Below are 12759 nucleotides of genomic sequence, written 5' to 3'. Positions count from 1 at the left end.
CTTCCTTTTCAGACTAAAGAGAAAGAAAAGATGTTGAAAAAGTCTTGGCTTTTTTTAAAAACCAAATAGTACTGAACAGGGTTCCTGGAATCAAATTTTTAAAGAAAATCCTAAAATAACTGAAGTACACATTTCTTAAAAAAAAAAAAAAAGACATAAACCAATCACTATTAAGAAGGGGTGTCCTCAGCCAGATGTGGTGGCTCACACCTGTAATCCTAGTACTCTGGGAGGCTGAGACAGGAGGATCACTGGAGCTCAGGAGTTCAAGACCAGCCTGAGCAAGAGCGAGACCTGAGCAAGAGTGAGACCCCGTCTCTACTAAAAGTAGAAAAATTAGCTGGGCATCATGGCATGCACCTATAGTCTCAGCTACTCTGGAGGCTAGGGCAGGAGGATCACTTGGGAGGACAGAGAGAAAATCTCTCAAAAAAAAGGGGGGCTGATCCTCAACAACAAAAAGACAACCAATTAAAAGATGGGTAAAGGTCTTGAATAGACATTTCTCCAAAGAAGATACAAAAATTACTGACAATAAGCACATAAAAAGATGTTCAACATCCTTAGTCATTAGGGAAATGTAAATCAAACTCACAATGAGATATCACTTCATGCCTATTAGGATGGCTATTTAAAAAAAAGCAGAAAATAACTTTTGGCAAGGATGTGGAGAAACTGGAGCTCTCAAACACTGCTAATAGGAATGATGCAGCTGCTATAGGAAACAATTTGGCAGTTCCTCAAAATGCTAAACATAGAATTACCTAGGTACATACCCAAAAGCATTGAAAGCAAGGATTCAAACAAATATTTGCACATCAATGTCCACTACAGCATTATTCACAATAGCCAAAAATTGGAAACGCCCCAATTGATGAACGGATAAACAAAATGTGGTAAAAACATATAATGGAATATTCAGTCTTAAAATAAAGTTCTGATACATGCTATAACATGGATGAACCTTGAAAACATACTAAGTGGAATAAGCCAGATGCAAAAAGGCAAATATTGTATGATTCCACTTATATGAAATATCTAGAACAGGCAAAACTCACAAAGTAGAACAGAGGTTACCAGGAGCTAAGAAAGAGAAAAATTGGGAGTTATTGCTTAGTGGTTAGAGTTCCTGTTTAGACTGATGAAAAAATTCTAGAAAACATTTTCAATAGTTGTACAACATTGTGAATGTAATTAACGCCACTGAACTGTACACTTAAAAATGGTTAAAAAGGAAAAGCTTATGTTATATGTATTTTGCCATAATTAAAAATATAGTAATGTAATATAACAAAAACCATTGAATTGCACAATTTAAATGGGTGAATTGTATGATTAAAAGGAAAAAAATAAGCCTATCTACATGTGAATGAAAATAATCAAGGCCTCTGTGGTGGCTCAGGCCTGTAATCCTAGCACTTTGGGAGGCCAAGGCAGGAGGATTGTCTGAGGCCAGGAGTTCAAGACCAGCCTGAGCAAAAGCAAGCCCCTGTCACAGCAACAACAACAACGACAAAACCCAATCCATTAACATATAAAAAATATATCACAGCTGAGTGGAGTTTTTCCCAGGAAGGCAAGCTGGTTCAATATTCTAAAACTGACTGGTGTAATTCACCGTATCATTAGATTAAACAAGAAAAACCATGCAATCATCTCAACAGACACAGAAAAAGCATTTGACAAAATTCAACATCTATTCATGGTAAAAAGTTATCAGCAAACCTAGGAATAGAAGAGAACTTTCTCAACCTAACGGAGGGCATTTTACACAAAACCTACAGCCAACATCATACTTAATGGTGACAAAAAGAATGTTCTTTGTGAATAAAGATTCTCACCACTTCCATTAACAACATATGGGAGGTCCTATGAAGTACAATTTTTTTCTTAAAAAAGTAAAAGACATACAGATTAGAAATGAAGAAATGGAATGATCTCTATTCACATGTGACATAACTACATTTTATTTTTGTTTGTTTGTAGGGTATACTCTGGATGCCATGTCATCACCTTGCACAACTCCAAAGCCATCATTTATATTATCGTCATTGTATTCTACATGATATTCCTGGCACTTTGCAATAGTGGAATTGCAACTTGCAAAATGGTTGCCCAAAAGCCAATGCAATCTTGAGCTGGACTAACAGAAACAAAAGATCCAGATGAAGAGATATCATTTTCCACATATTCCACTTGGCCCTATTCACACCATATCTGGAATATTCTATTTAGTCCTGAACTCTATACTTCCAAGAGAGACACCAAATTTTACCAGAGTACCAAGGCAATTACAGCAAAGGAACACTAAATATCTCACATAAAAAAACAGCTGAAGCAGCTGGAAATACTTAACTTTCAGAAGAAAGGACCTGGAGAGAAATCATTATACTTTAATTATTTTTTTATATTCTATATGCCCTGAAGATTGTCAATTCCCTGAGGGACGAATCCAAGCCCTATTTACCTTTGTATTCCCAATACCCATCATTACCAGTCCTGGAACGTGGTCAGTACTTATATGTATGAGGAGTTCAAAAACAGAAAAAATTAAACTGTAATAATAGAAATCAGAAAGTAGTTGCCACAGGATGTAGAAGGGAGAAAGAATTGATTAAAGGGGCACAATAACACTGTTAAAGTGTACAACATATCAAATGTGTCCTTTTTCCCCAAAGCTATAAAATTTGTATCTCATTAACCTGAATTGGGCATGGATCAACTCTTGAGTGGTATACAATCCTCTCCTGGACTTGGAGTCAATGGAACCGCAGAATTTGACTCTGGAGGAAGGGCGGAATGAATATTGAAGAGACAATCATAATACATGCTAGCCTCACTAACTAGCCAAATCACCCTAGTGATTAAATGAAGTAACAGATATGTTCGTTAGCTTACTCCTTTCTGCCCTCAGATGCTGCAAGGAAACATCGTTAATCTCTCTTCACACTGCCGTCATAGCTAAGTCAAAGTCTCCTAAAGAGCCCAAATGGCTGCAGAAGTTCTTTTTCAGAAGGTTGAGCTTTGAAACAACTGATGAGAGTCTGAGGAGCCATTTTGAGCAACAGGGAACACTCACAGACTCTGTGGTAACAAGAGATCCAAACACCAAGCGCTCCAAGGGCTTTGGGTTTGTCACATATACCACTGTGGAGGAGGTGGAAGCAGCAATGAATCCAAGACCACACAAGGTGAATGGAAGAGTTGTGGAACCAAAGAGAGCTGCCTCTGGAGAAGATTCTCAAAGACCAGGTGCCCACTTAACTCTGAAAAAGATCTTTGTTGGTGGCATTAAAGAAGATACTGAAGAACATCACCTAAGAGACTATTTTGAACAGTATGGGAAAACTGAAGTGATTCAAACCATGACTGACTGAGGCAGTGGCAAGAAGAGGGGCTTTTCTTTTGTAACCTTTGATGGCCATGATTCTGTGGATACGACTGTCATTCAGAAATAGCATACTGTGAATAGCCACAGCTGTGAAGTAAGGAAAGCCCTATCAAAGCAAGAGATGGCTAGTGCTTCCTCCAGCCAAAGAGATCAAAGTGGTTCTGGAAACTTTGGTGGTGGTCGTGGAGGAAACTTCAGTGGTTACTGTGGTTTTGGTGGCAGCCATGGACATGGTGGCAGTGGGGATGGCTACAATGGATTTGGCAATGATGGAAACAATTCTGGAGGTGATAGAAGCTACAAGGATTTTGGCAATTATAACAATCTTCAAATTTTGGACTCATGAAGGCAGGAAACTTTGGAGGCAGAAGCTCTGGCCCTTATGGTGGTGGAGGCCAATACTTTGCCAAACCATGAAACCAAGGTGGCTATCGTGGTTCTAGTAGCAGCAGTAGCTATGGCAGTGGTAGAAGGTTTTAATTACTCTCAGGAAACAAAGCTTAGCAGGAGAGGGGAGCCAGAGAAGTGACAGGGAAGCTTCAGATTACAACAGGTTTGTGTACTCAGCCAATCACAGTGGTGACAGGGCCTAGCTGCTACAAAGAAGACATGTTTTAGACAATACTCATGTGTATGGGCAAAACACTTGAGGACCATTATTTGTGACTAACTGTATAACAGGTTATTTTAGTTTCTGTTCTGTGGAAAGTGTGAAGCATTCCAACAAAGGAATGTACATTTTTTTCTTTTTTGCACCCATGCTGTTGATTGCTAAATGCAACAGCCTGATCGTGATGCTGAATAATGTGTCTTTTTAAAAAGTAAATAAATATATGAAGTGACAGGTGTCACAGTAAGATGATTCTCATGTCCAGAAATGATATAAAGAATATTAGAAATTATGTTAGATATTGGCAGGATTACATTGGATTTTACAAATAATCTAAATTAGAGATGTACAGCTCTTTCCTGAAAAACTCTTTGTAAAATAAATTTCTGAAAGGCAATCATATTTTCCAACAACTTCCATTACAATTTCAAAGAGTGACAGAAATGCTCCAAGTAAACTAAACAATTTATTGACAAAATCAACTTTAAGACTCTTAGCACATAATAGGAAAACACATGCTGCGAAAGGATATATAGCCTGACAACTATAATTCATGTATGCAAATAAGAACTACACACAAGACCCCTTCCAATCACCCTTGGTTTCCTCAACTAAAAATAATTAATTAATTAATAATAGAAGAAAAGAAAAAATAATAGATGAATGAATGAATGAATGTCTCTTCACTAAAGACCTAGTTCAGATATTTTCCTAATGCCTGGTGAGTATCAAGGACACCCAATCCATCAGACATAGGAGAATATCCAACATAGTCATCTACAATCTGATGCAAACACTCCTAAGACTTTGTAGGTTAGCAGATGAAGGAATCCTGTTCCTCTAAATAAAATATACATCATATCTCTAGCAGATTATAAAATGCAGCTCTTTACAGTTTAGATCTTCACCTAGTCAGGTTGCCCAGTCTCGATTTTTATAAAATATCAAAATTATTTAACATACACATAAGATTATCTGAGGTCTGATTTGTACTATGGGAAATTCACAGAGTGGTTTTCCCACAAGTAGAAAATTAGTACACATTTACTTGATAATCAAACGTCATCTAAATACTTTTACAGGTCAAACCAACCTCCTAATGTCTAACAACACTATAAAATAAAAGCAAGATGTAACAGAACATTTAGACTATGAATGCTTTTCCCAGTGGTCACTTTTTTTTTTTTTTGATGCCCAAACAGGAACTTGAACCCTGGACCCTCAGTTAAAAAGCTCTAATGCATATAGAATGTGAAAAGAACTAGGACAGAGAAACCTGTGTAAATACACACATACAGTGAAATTGCATACAGACCTTTTTTCAGCCGGGGCTTTTGAAGTTCAGCAGATGCAGGAAATTGAGTTCTCTGAAATGAAAGTTGTTGTCTATATTAAAGCACCATAATATACCTTGCTAACTTGAAGCATTCAAATAAGAATAATCAGTAGCTCACCAATCATGCAATTAATCCATTAAATGAATACTAGTACAAAGAATTATTTTGAATATGGCTTAAAATCGAATGCCAAAGTCATACTTTTGCTATCCAAACTATTAACACATACTTATGTACATTATAATGTACAAATAATAATGTATAGTAAAATGTGCACAAATAAATGTACTAAGTTCTTAGACACTTCATATTAGTATTATACTTAATGCTGTATTTCTCAGCAGCCAAACCAAAAAAGCCATCACTATTTGATAAAAAGAAGTTTCTGAGGTCATCTACATAGAAATTGTGTAGCACTCAATTCTAAGAGGGAGATGGTCTACTATTTTACTCTGTAACTTTGTAAAAAACCTTCAAATGAATTTTTCTTAGATCAGTCTCCTATGTTATATATGATATGCTAGGACACAAACAAAAATAATGGCTGAAAATTTTCTAGAAGAAAACACTAACGATTAGAGACATTCTGAATATGCAACAAATCCTGACGGAGTTAAATGAAAATAAATATACACTTAGATATGTCATAGCGAACTGCAACAGAAACAATAAGAAGTTTTTAAAAGCAGCCAAAGGAAAAAAATCACCATATTATCATTGAAGAAAGGACAATTAGACTGACAGCTGACTCCTCTACAATTAAAAACGTAACACAGTATCACATTAAGACATCACATGAATTACTCCAAGTGTCATCAGGTACTAAATAAAATGTCAAATCCAGCCTGCTTTTATATGGTCCACAAGAATGATTTTTACATTTTTAAATGGTTGAAAAAAATTTTAAATAATATTTATAACCCATGGAAATCATATGAGTCAAACTTTGGTGTCTATAAAAAAATTTAACAGAACACAGCCACATTCATATGTTTGTATGCTGTCTATGGCTTCTGCACTACAATGGCATAGTGGAGTAGCTGTAACAGAGACTGTATAGTCCACAAATCCCAAAATATTTACTCTCTGGCCCTTTACAAAAAAAGTACTGCCAAACCCTGATCTAGATTCTCACACCCATCAAAACCAACTTTCAACAACAAAGGCAAATTTAAAAGACTTTCAGAATTTAAGAGCTTTTAGATTTTCACTAAATAAACTTTTAATGGATACACATTAGGACAGCAGTCCCCAACCTTTTTGGCACCAGGGACTGGTCTCATGGAAGAAAATTTTTCCACGGACCGGGGGTGAAGGGGTGGGGAAATGGTTTCAGGATGATTCAAGCACACTACATTTACTATGCACTTTATTTCTGTTACAATTACATTGTAATATATAATGAAATAATTATATAATTCACCATAATGCAGAATTAGTGGCAGCCTCCAGCTTGTTTTCCTGCAACTAGATGGTCCCATCTGGGGGTGATGGGAGGCAGGGGCACCAGAGTGTGCTGTTTATGTCCAGTCTACTCCATAATCTCTCTTTTTTAAATTTATTTTCCGCCATTAACGAGAGACTGTCAGACTCTCTGTAGTCTCCTTTTGGTTGCTGTCACTGCAGAAAACGCTGCTTCACAAAGATAGGATGTTGGAAATGGAAGCAGGCTTTTCAGTGCTTCTTTGGCAGTCTCGGGATATTCCACCTTGACTTTAATCCAGAACATATGGAATTTGAGTTGTCGCCAACATACTTTTAAGGCCACCGTCATTTGTGATCCTCCTCTAACATAAAGTTGATTCATCTGGCTTATTCACAAATACGTGGTGGATCGATTCCTTCCCAGTTCAGGAGTCTTTGTGGTTGGGAGGTAATGCTCAAATTCTTTTGAAAGCTGAGCTAGGTGATCATGCACCAGCTGGGAGAAAGAAGGCCCTGGCTCAGTCTCTTTCAAAATCTCTGCTAATGTTTGAAACATGTCAAAAATCCCAATGTTCACTCATTGCCCCCATAATTCCAGTTCGGCTTTGAATGCAGCCACTTTATCTGCTGACCTGAACACAGCTGTTGTTCTCCCTTGAAGTGACTGATTGAATTTATTGAATAGGTTGAATATGTCACACAAGTAAGCAAGCTCTGCGACCCACTCTGGGTCACTGATATGTGCTGCCAGTGGTGACTGTTTTTCTGAAAGAAATCTCTGGAGTGGCTCTCGTGATCCAAAACCTCTGGCCAGTAATCTACCTTTAGAGAGCCATCTCACTTCTGTGTATAAGAGAAGATGTGTATGCTCTGTGTCCAACTCCTCACAGAGCTGTGCAAACAGACGTGTACTTTAATGGGCATGTACTTTAATGTGGTTGATAATTTTAATCACATCCTGCAAAATGTTTAATTCAGGTGACATTTTTCGGCTAGCCAGCATTTCTTTATGGATGACAGTGCACAGACTTGCATTCAAAAGCGACCTCCTTGACCTTAGTAGTGAAACCAGAAAGCCATCCAGTCACAGCAGCCACTTCATCCATGCATATACCAACACAAAATGACCAATTCAGTTTTCCCAATATGTGATCATCCAAAGACTTGAATAGTTCTGCAGCTGTGGTGTCGGCTGGCAACCAAAGTGCACACAACATATCCTCATGCACGTGCTCCTAAAAAATATATCACACAAAAACAAGCATTGTTGCCTTGTTGGCAACATCTGTAGACTCGTCAACCTGGATTGCATACCATGGTGACTCATTAATCCTCTCAAACAATTATGCCTCAATATCCTCTGCTATTTCATCAATTCATCTAGTTATGGTGCTAGCTGAAAGAGGAACACATGCCACCTTTGGAACTGCAGCCTCTCTTAAAAGTTCACAGCAAATGTCCTTAGCAGCAAGCAAGATCAACTCTTCACCAATAGTAAAGGGCTTCTTAGCTATAGCAATGCGGTTAGCCACAAAGAAAGATGCTCTCAGTGCAGACATATTTGATGAAGTGGTGGCCTTCAATAATTGCTTCTGTTCTTTGTGCTCATGTTTTTTTCTTTTGAAAAATTCCAAAGGCTTGTTGTCTTTTAATGCAAGGTGCTTGGGCTCCATGTGGCAAAGCAGTTTTGAAGGTTTCATGGCTTCCTTGGATAGCTGGTCGCCACATACTACACAAAGTCGGCTTGGAGAATGTGTATCACTTGTTGCAATGAACCGGTAATTTAAGTAGGACTCTTGGTATTTTCTTTTAAACGCAGTTTTCATTTTGCTGGTAGTCTTAGAGTCTTCTGTCTCATCATTGGGTCTTTCCCTCTTTTCAAAGAAGCTCTCCAGTGACATTTATTTTTTACTCATTTTTGCTAGGGTTAGCTTGTGGGCTTCCCAAAGCTGTGACTGAGACAAGTACAGGAAAGAGGCACGGATGCAAAGGGTAAAAAATGGGTGGGCTATGCACATACTAAAATAAGTGTCAGATTCTGACGTAAAGCCTGCCACCAGAGGTAGCTTAATTGTCACATGCCACTCACTGAGAGGGGTTTGATATAAGTCCGCAAGCAATTGATTTATTATGGTCTCTATGCAGCCAAACCTCTCTGCTAACAATAATCTGTATTTGCAGCCACTCCCCAGCACTAGCATCACCACCTCAGCCCCACCTCAGATTATCAGGCATTAGATTCTCATAAGGAACGGACAACCTGTAAACCCTGGCAGGCACGGTTTACATAGGGTTCACGCTCCTATGAGAATCTAATGCCTCCACTGATCTGATAGGAGGTGGAGCTCAGGTGGTGATGCCAGCAATGGGGAGGCTGTAAATACAGATGAAGCTTCGCTTGCTCGCCCTCCACTCACTTCCTGCTATGTGGCCCGGTTCCTAACAGGCCATGGACCAGGCCCAGGGGTTGGGGACCACAGCATTAGGAAACAGAAAAATAATCCCGGGGCCAGGTGCATTGGCTCACGCCTGTAATCCTAGCACTCTGGGAGGCCAAGGTGGGAGGATCACTTGAGGTCAGGAGTTCTGAAACCAGCCTGAGCAAGAGCAAGACCCCATCTCTACAAAAATTAGAAAATTAGCTGGGTATGGTGGCGTGTGCCTATAGTCCCAGCTACTCGGGAGGCTGAGGCAGGATTGCTGGAGCTCAGGAGTTTAAGGTTATAGTGAGCTATGATGATGCCACTGCACTGTAGCCTGGGCAACAGAGTGAGACTCTATCTCAAAAAAAAAAAAGAAAGAAAGAAAAGAAAAATAATCCCAGAATGAAGGAGTGAAATGGGCAGAGGAATTGGTAAAATATGCAAGTATTCTAAGAATCTCCTGACTAAACAAAACATAAAGCATAATTTGTGGTGTTGAAGTAAAAAAACATAAAGAACTACAAAACTAAAAAACAATGGCATAAACTGGTAAATGACAGAAAGCATTTGATGGTCCCTGTATTAGTCACATTTGAGTCTGGATTTTTAAGTTAAACACATATTTAAAATTTATTTGGTATTCGCTAAAGGAAGTATAAAAGACAAAGTATAACTTCCAAGGAATGAAATGAGAGGAGCTAAATGGAGGGAGGAAATCAAATTCAGCCATTAAAAAAAAAAAGAGAAAAGAAAGGAGAGAGGAAAAAAACTCTTTGGTTTATAATAATCAAGATGGATTTGTAAAAAATATGAATGTAGGCTATTTTTATAGACATCTAAAACTTAAGGGCAAAGAAAAACAAAGTAAAAGGATGGGAGCAAGATACACCAGGAAAATAGAAACAAAAATAAAAGTAAAGTATTAACAGTAATATTAACATTAGACAAAATAGGCCCTTTCGTTACGACAGAGGGGTCCATTCATTGTCTGTGGCTTGCTCTTGCTCTGTAAACCTGTATCTTACTCTTGCTCTCTAAACCTATCTTGTACTTCCTCAACAAACTTTGTTTCATGCTTGCTTGCTTTTGGTGTGTCTGATCATTCTTTGGCCAAGAGCACACCAAGAACTGAAAACAGACAACTATGACCCAAGAAAACCACTTCCTCCTGTCACTGAAAGTTCAGTACTTGTCCCTCCCTGAGGCCGCATCAGAAGAAGAAGAACAAGTGGTCTGAGAATGAAAGAGCAGTTTATTAATTTGCCAGGAAATGAAGAGGTTGGCAGACTCCTGTCTCAAAGTACCAACATCCTGCCTCTCAGCAGAAGTACAGAGCTTTTAAAGGTTCTGATTAATCCCACAATCCAATTTTTGGCTAAGACAATCTAGTGGCCTCTGCCTGGGCAATTCCCTCAAGCCATCTCCTTGGCACAAAGAACAAAGGACACTCTCCTGCCCCTCCTGACCACTAGCCTAAGGCAGAGATGTAGGTTTTAGTTCTCAAAAAGGGTGAAGCGGTTTTGAAGGAAGAGAAACCATTTTTACTCAGAGCCTACTTTTGCTTTCAATAAAAGCTGTCACTTATTTGGCTTATATGGTGCGTCTTGAAATTCTTTTCCCCATAAACACCAAGTACTTGGAAAAATCTTGATTTGGTGGCTGGTAACACCCTTCCCTTTAAAAAAAATCCAACTTGTAAGCCATTGAGGAGTTCTCCTTGCATGGCACCCTGCAATAAAAATGTCTCTTTCTGCTGGGGCAACTCTTGGCTCCTGGGTCTGGCCTTACTGCACCAGGTGAGTGGGCCCCAGTTTTGATTGATAACACTTGTCCTTATGAGAGGGACAATTTTTAAAACTCTATATGCTTTCTCTTTTTATTTCCTCCCACTATTCTGGAGAGCACTCTTTGCCTTGGGGAGGCTGAAGATAGTTATAGCAGGAATACAAAGGGGGAGGGTATGTGTTGAGGCCATGATGGGGAGGTCCAGGAGAACAGGTAAAAAAAAAAAAAAAAAATTAGGCAAAATAGACTTCAAGGGAAAAAGCTTTATAAGGGAAAAGAAACTGGACTTAAACAGATTGAAAGGCCTGGCACCTTGGCTCACACCTGTAAGCCCAGACCCTTGGGAGACTGAGGCGGTAGAATTGCTTGGGGCCAGGAGTTCAAGATCAGCCTGGGCAATATAGTGAGACCCCCATCTCTAAAATAAATTAATTAGTTAATTTAATTAAGTAGATTGAAGACTAAAATGGAAAAGGCAAAATTTTCAAACCTTTAGAAAAAAATACAAGATAGGGTAGGATTACTTCAACAACACATAAAAGCACAAACCAAAAAAGAAAAGACTTCAATATTTAACTATATTAAAGGTAAGAAGTTCTGTTCCACAAAAGGAAGTGAAGACAAAAAATTAAGTTATCTTCAATATAAAACAAACCCAAAAAATGACAAAGAATTAGCAGCCAGAAACTATAAATAACTACATCAATAAGAAAAACAGGCACGGCTGGGCATGGTAGCTCACGCCTGTAATCCTAGCACTCTGCGAGGCTGAGGCAGGCAGATGGTTTGAGCCCAGGAGTTCGAGACCAGCCTGAGCAAGAGCGAGACCCTGTCTCTACTAAAAATAGAAAGAAATTAGCTGGACAACTAAAAATATATAGAAAAAGTTAGCTGGGCATGGTGGCGCATGCCTATAGTCCCAGCTACTCGGGAGACTGAGGCAGAAAGATTGCTTGAGCCCAAGAATTTGAGGTTGCTGTGAGCTAGGCTGACACCATGGCGCTCTAGTCCGGGGAATGGAGTAAGATTCTGTCTGAAAAAAAAAAAAAAAAAAAAAGAAAAAGAAAAACAGGCGGGGCACAATGGCTCACACCTGTAATCTTAGCACTTTGGGAGGCCCCAATGGGAAGACTGCTTGAGTCCAGGAGTTTGAGACCAGCCTAAGCAACACAGCAAGACTCCATCTCTACAACAAATTTTAGAAGTAGCTGAGCATAGTTGTGTACTCCTGTAGTCCCAGCTGCCCAAGAGACTGAGACAGGAGGATTACTTGAGCCCTCAGGAGTTTGTGGCTGCAGTGAGCTATGATCACACCACTGCTGCACTCCAGCCCAGGCAAAAGAGCAAGACTCTGTCTCAAAAAAAAAAAAAGAAAGAAAAAAAGAAAAGAGAAACAGTGAAGTAGAAAAATAAACAAAACATATGAACCAAGAACTGTACAGAAAAGAAAAAGAGACAATCAATGATGCTCTAACTCATTAATTATCAAGGCAATGTAAATTAATATCACATTAAGACAATTTCATATCCACCCTATTGACCAGTGTAGAAGCATAAATTGTTACAAACACCTCAGAGTTTCCCATAAGCAATAAAGCTACCCCACAACTCAGGAAACCATTTCTAGGTATATGCTAGAGAAACTCCTAGATATTACATCAGAAGACATATATAAGAATGTTCATAGCCAGGGCTAGGACTAAAGTGAGGCAAATGAGATAACTAGGATGCAACTTTAAGGGGAAACTCGTGCTTTTTACTACTTAAAGTTGGCACCCTAAGCACCTC

At 38.8% G+C, this 12759-nt stretch overlaps 1 protein-coding gene and 1 pseudogene across 2 annotated transcripts in view; one reads left to right on the top strand and one right to left on the bottom strand.

Annotated features, from left to right (window-relative positions):
• BBS4 (Bardet-Biedl syndrome 4) overlaps positions 1–12759 on the bottom strand; it is a 53582-nt gene that overhangs the window by 35892 nt on the left and 4931 nt on the right. For both annotated transcript variants that reach the window (XM_045531496.1, XM_045531516.1), the window contains exon 2: positions 5317–5368. In XM_045531496.1, coding sequence (XP_045387452.1) covers positions 5317–5368 — 52 coding nt within the window. The remainder of the gene's footprint in view (positions 1–5316; positions 5369–12759) is intronic.
• Positions 2883–3970, top strand: LOC123643044 (annotated as a pseudogene).

Source organism: Lemur catta, chromosome 1, assembly GCF_020740605.2.
Source record: "Lemur catta isolate mLemCat1 chromosome 1, mLemCat1.pri, whole genome shotgun sequence".
Classification (NCBI taxonomy): Eukaryota; Metazoa; Chordata; class Mammalia; order Primates; family Lemuridae; genus Lemur; species Lemur catta.
The sequence above is the reverse complement of the archived record's forward strand: the minus strand, read 5'-3'. Positions and strand labels throughout refer to the sequence as shown.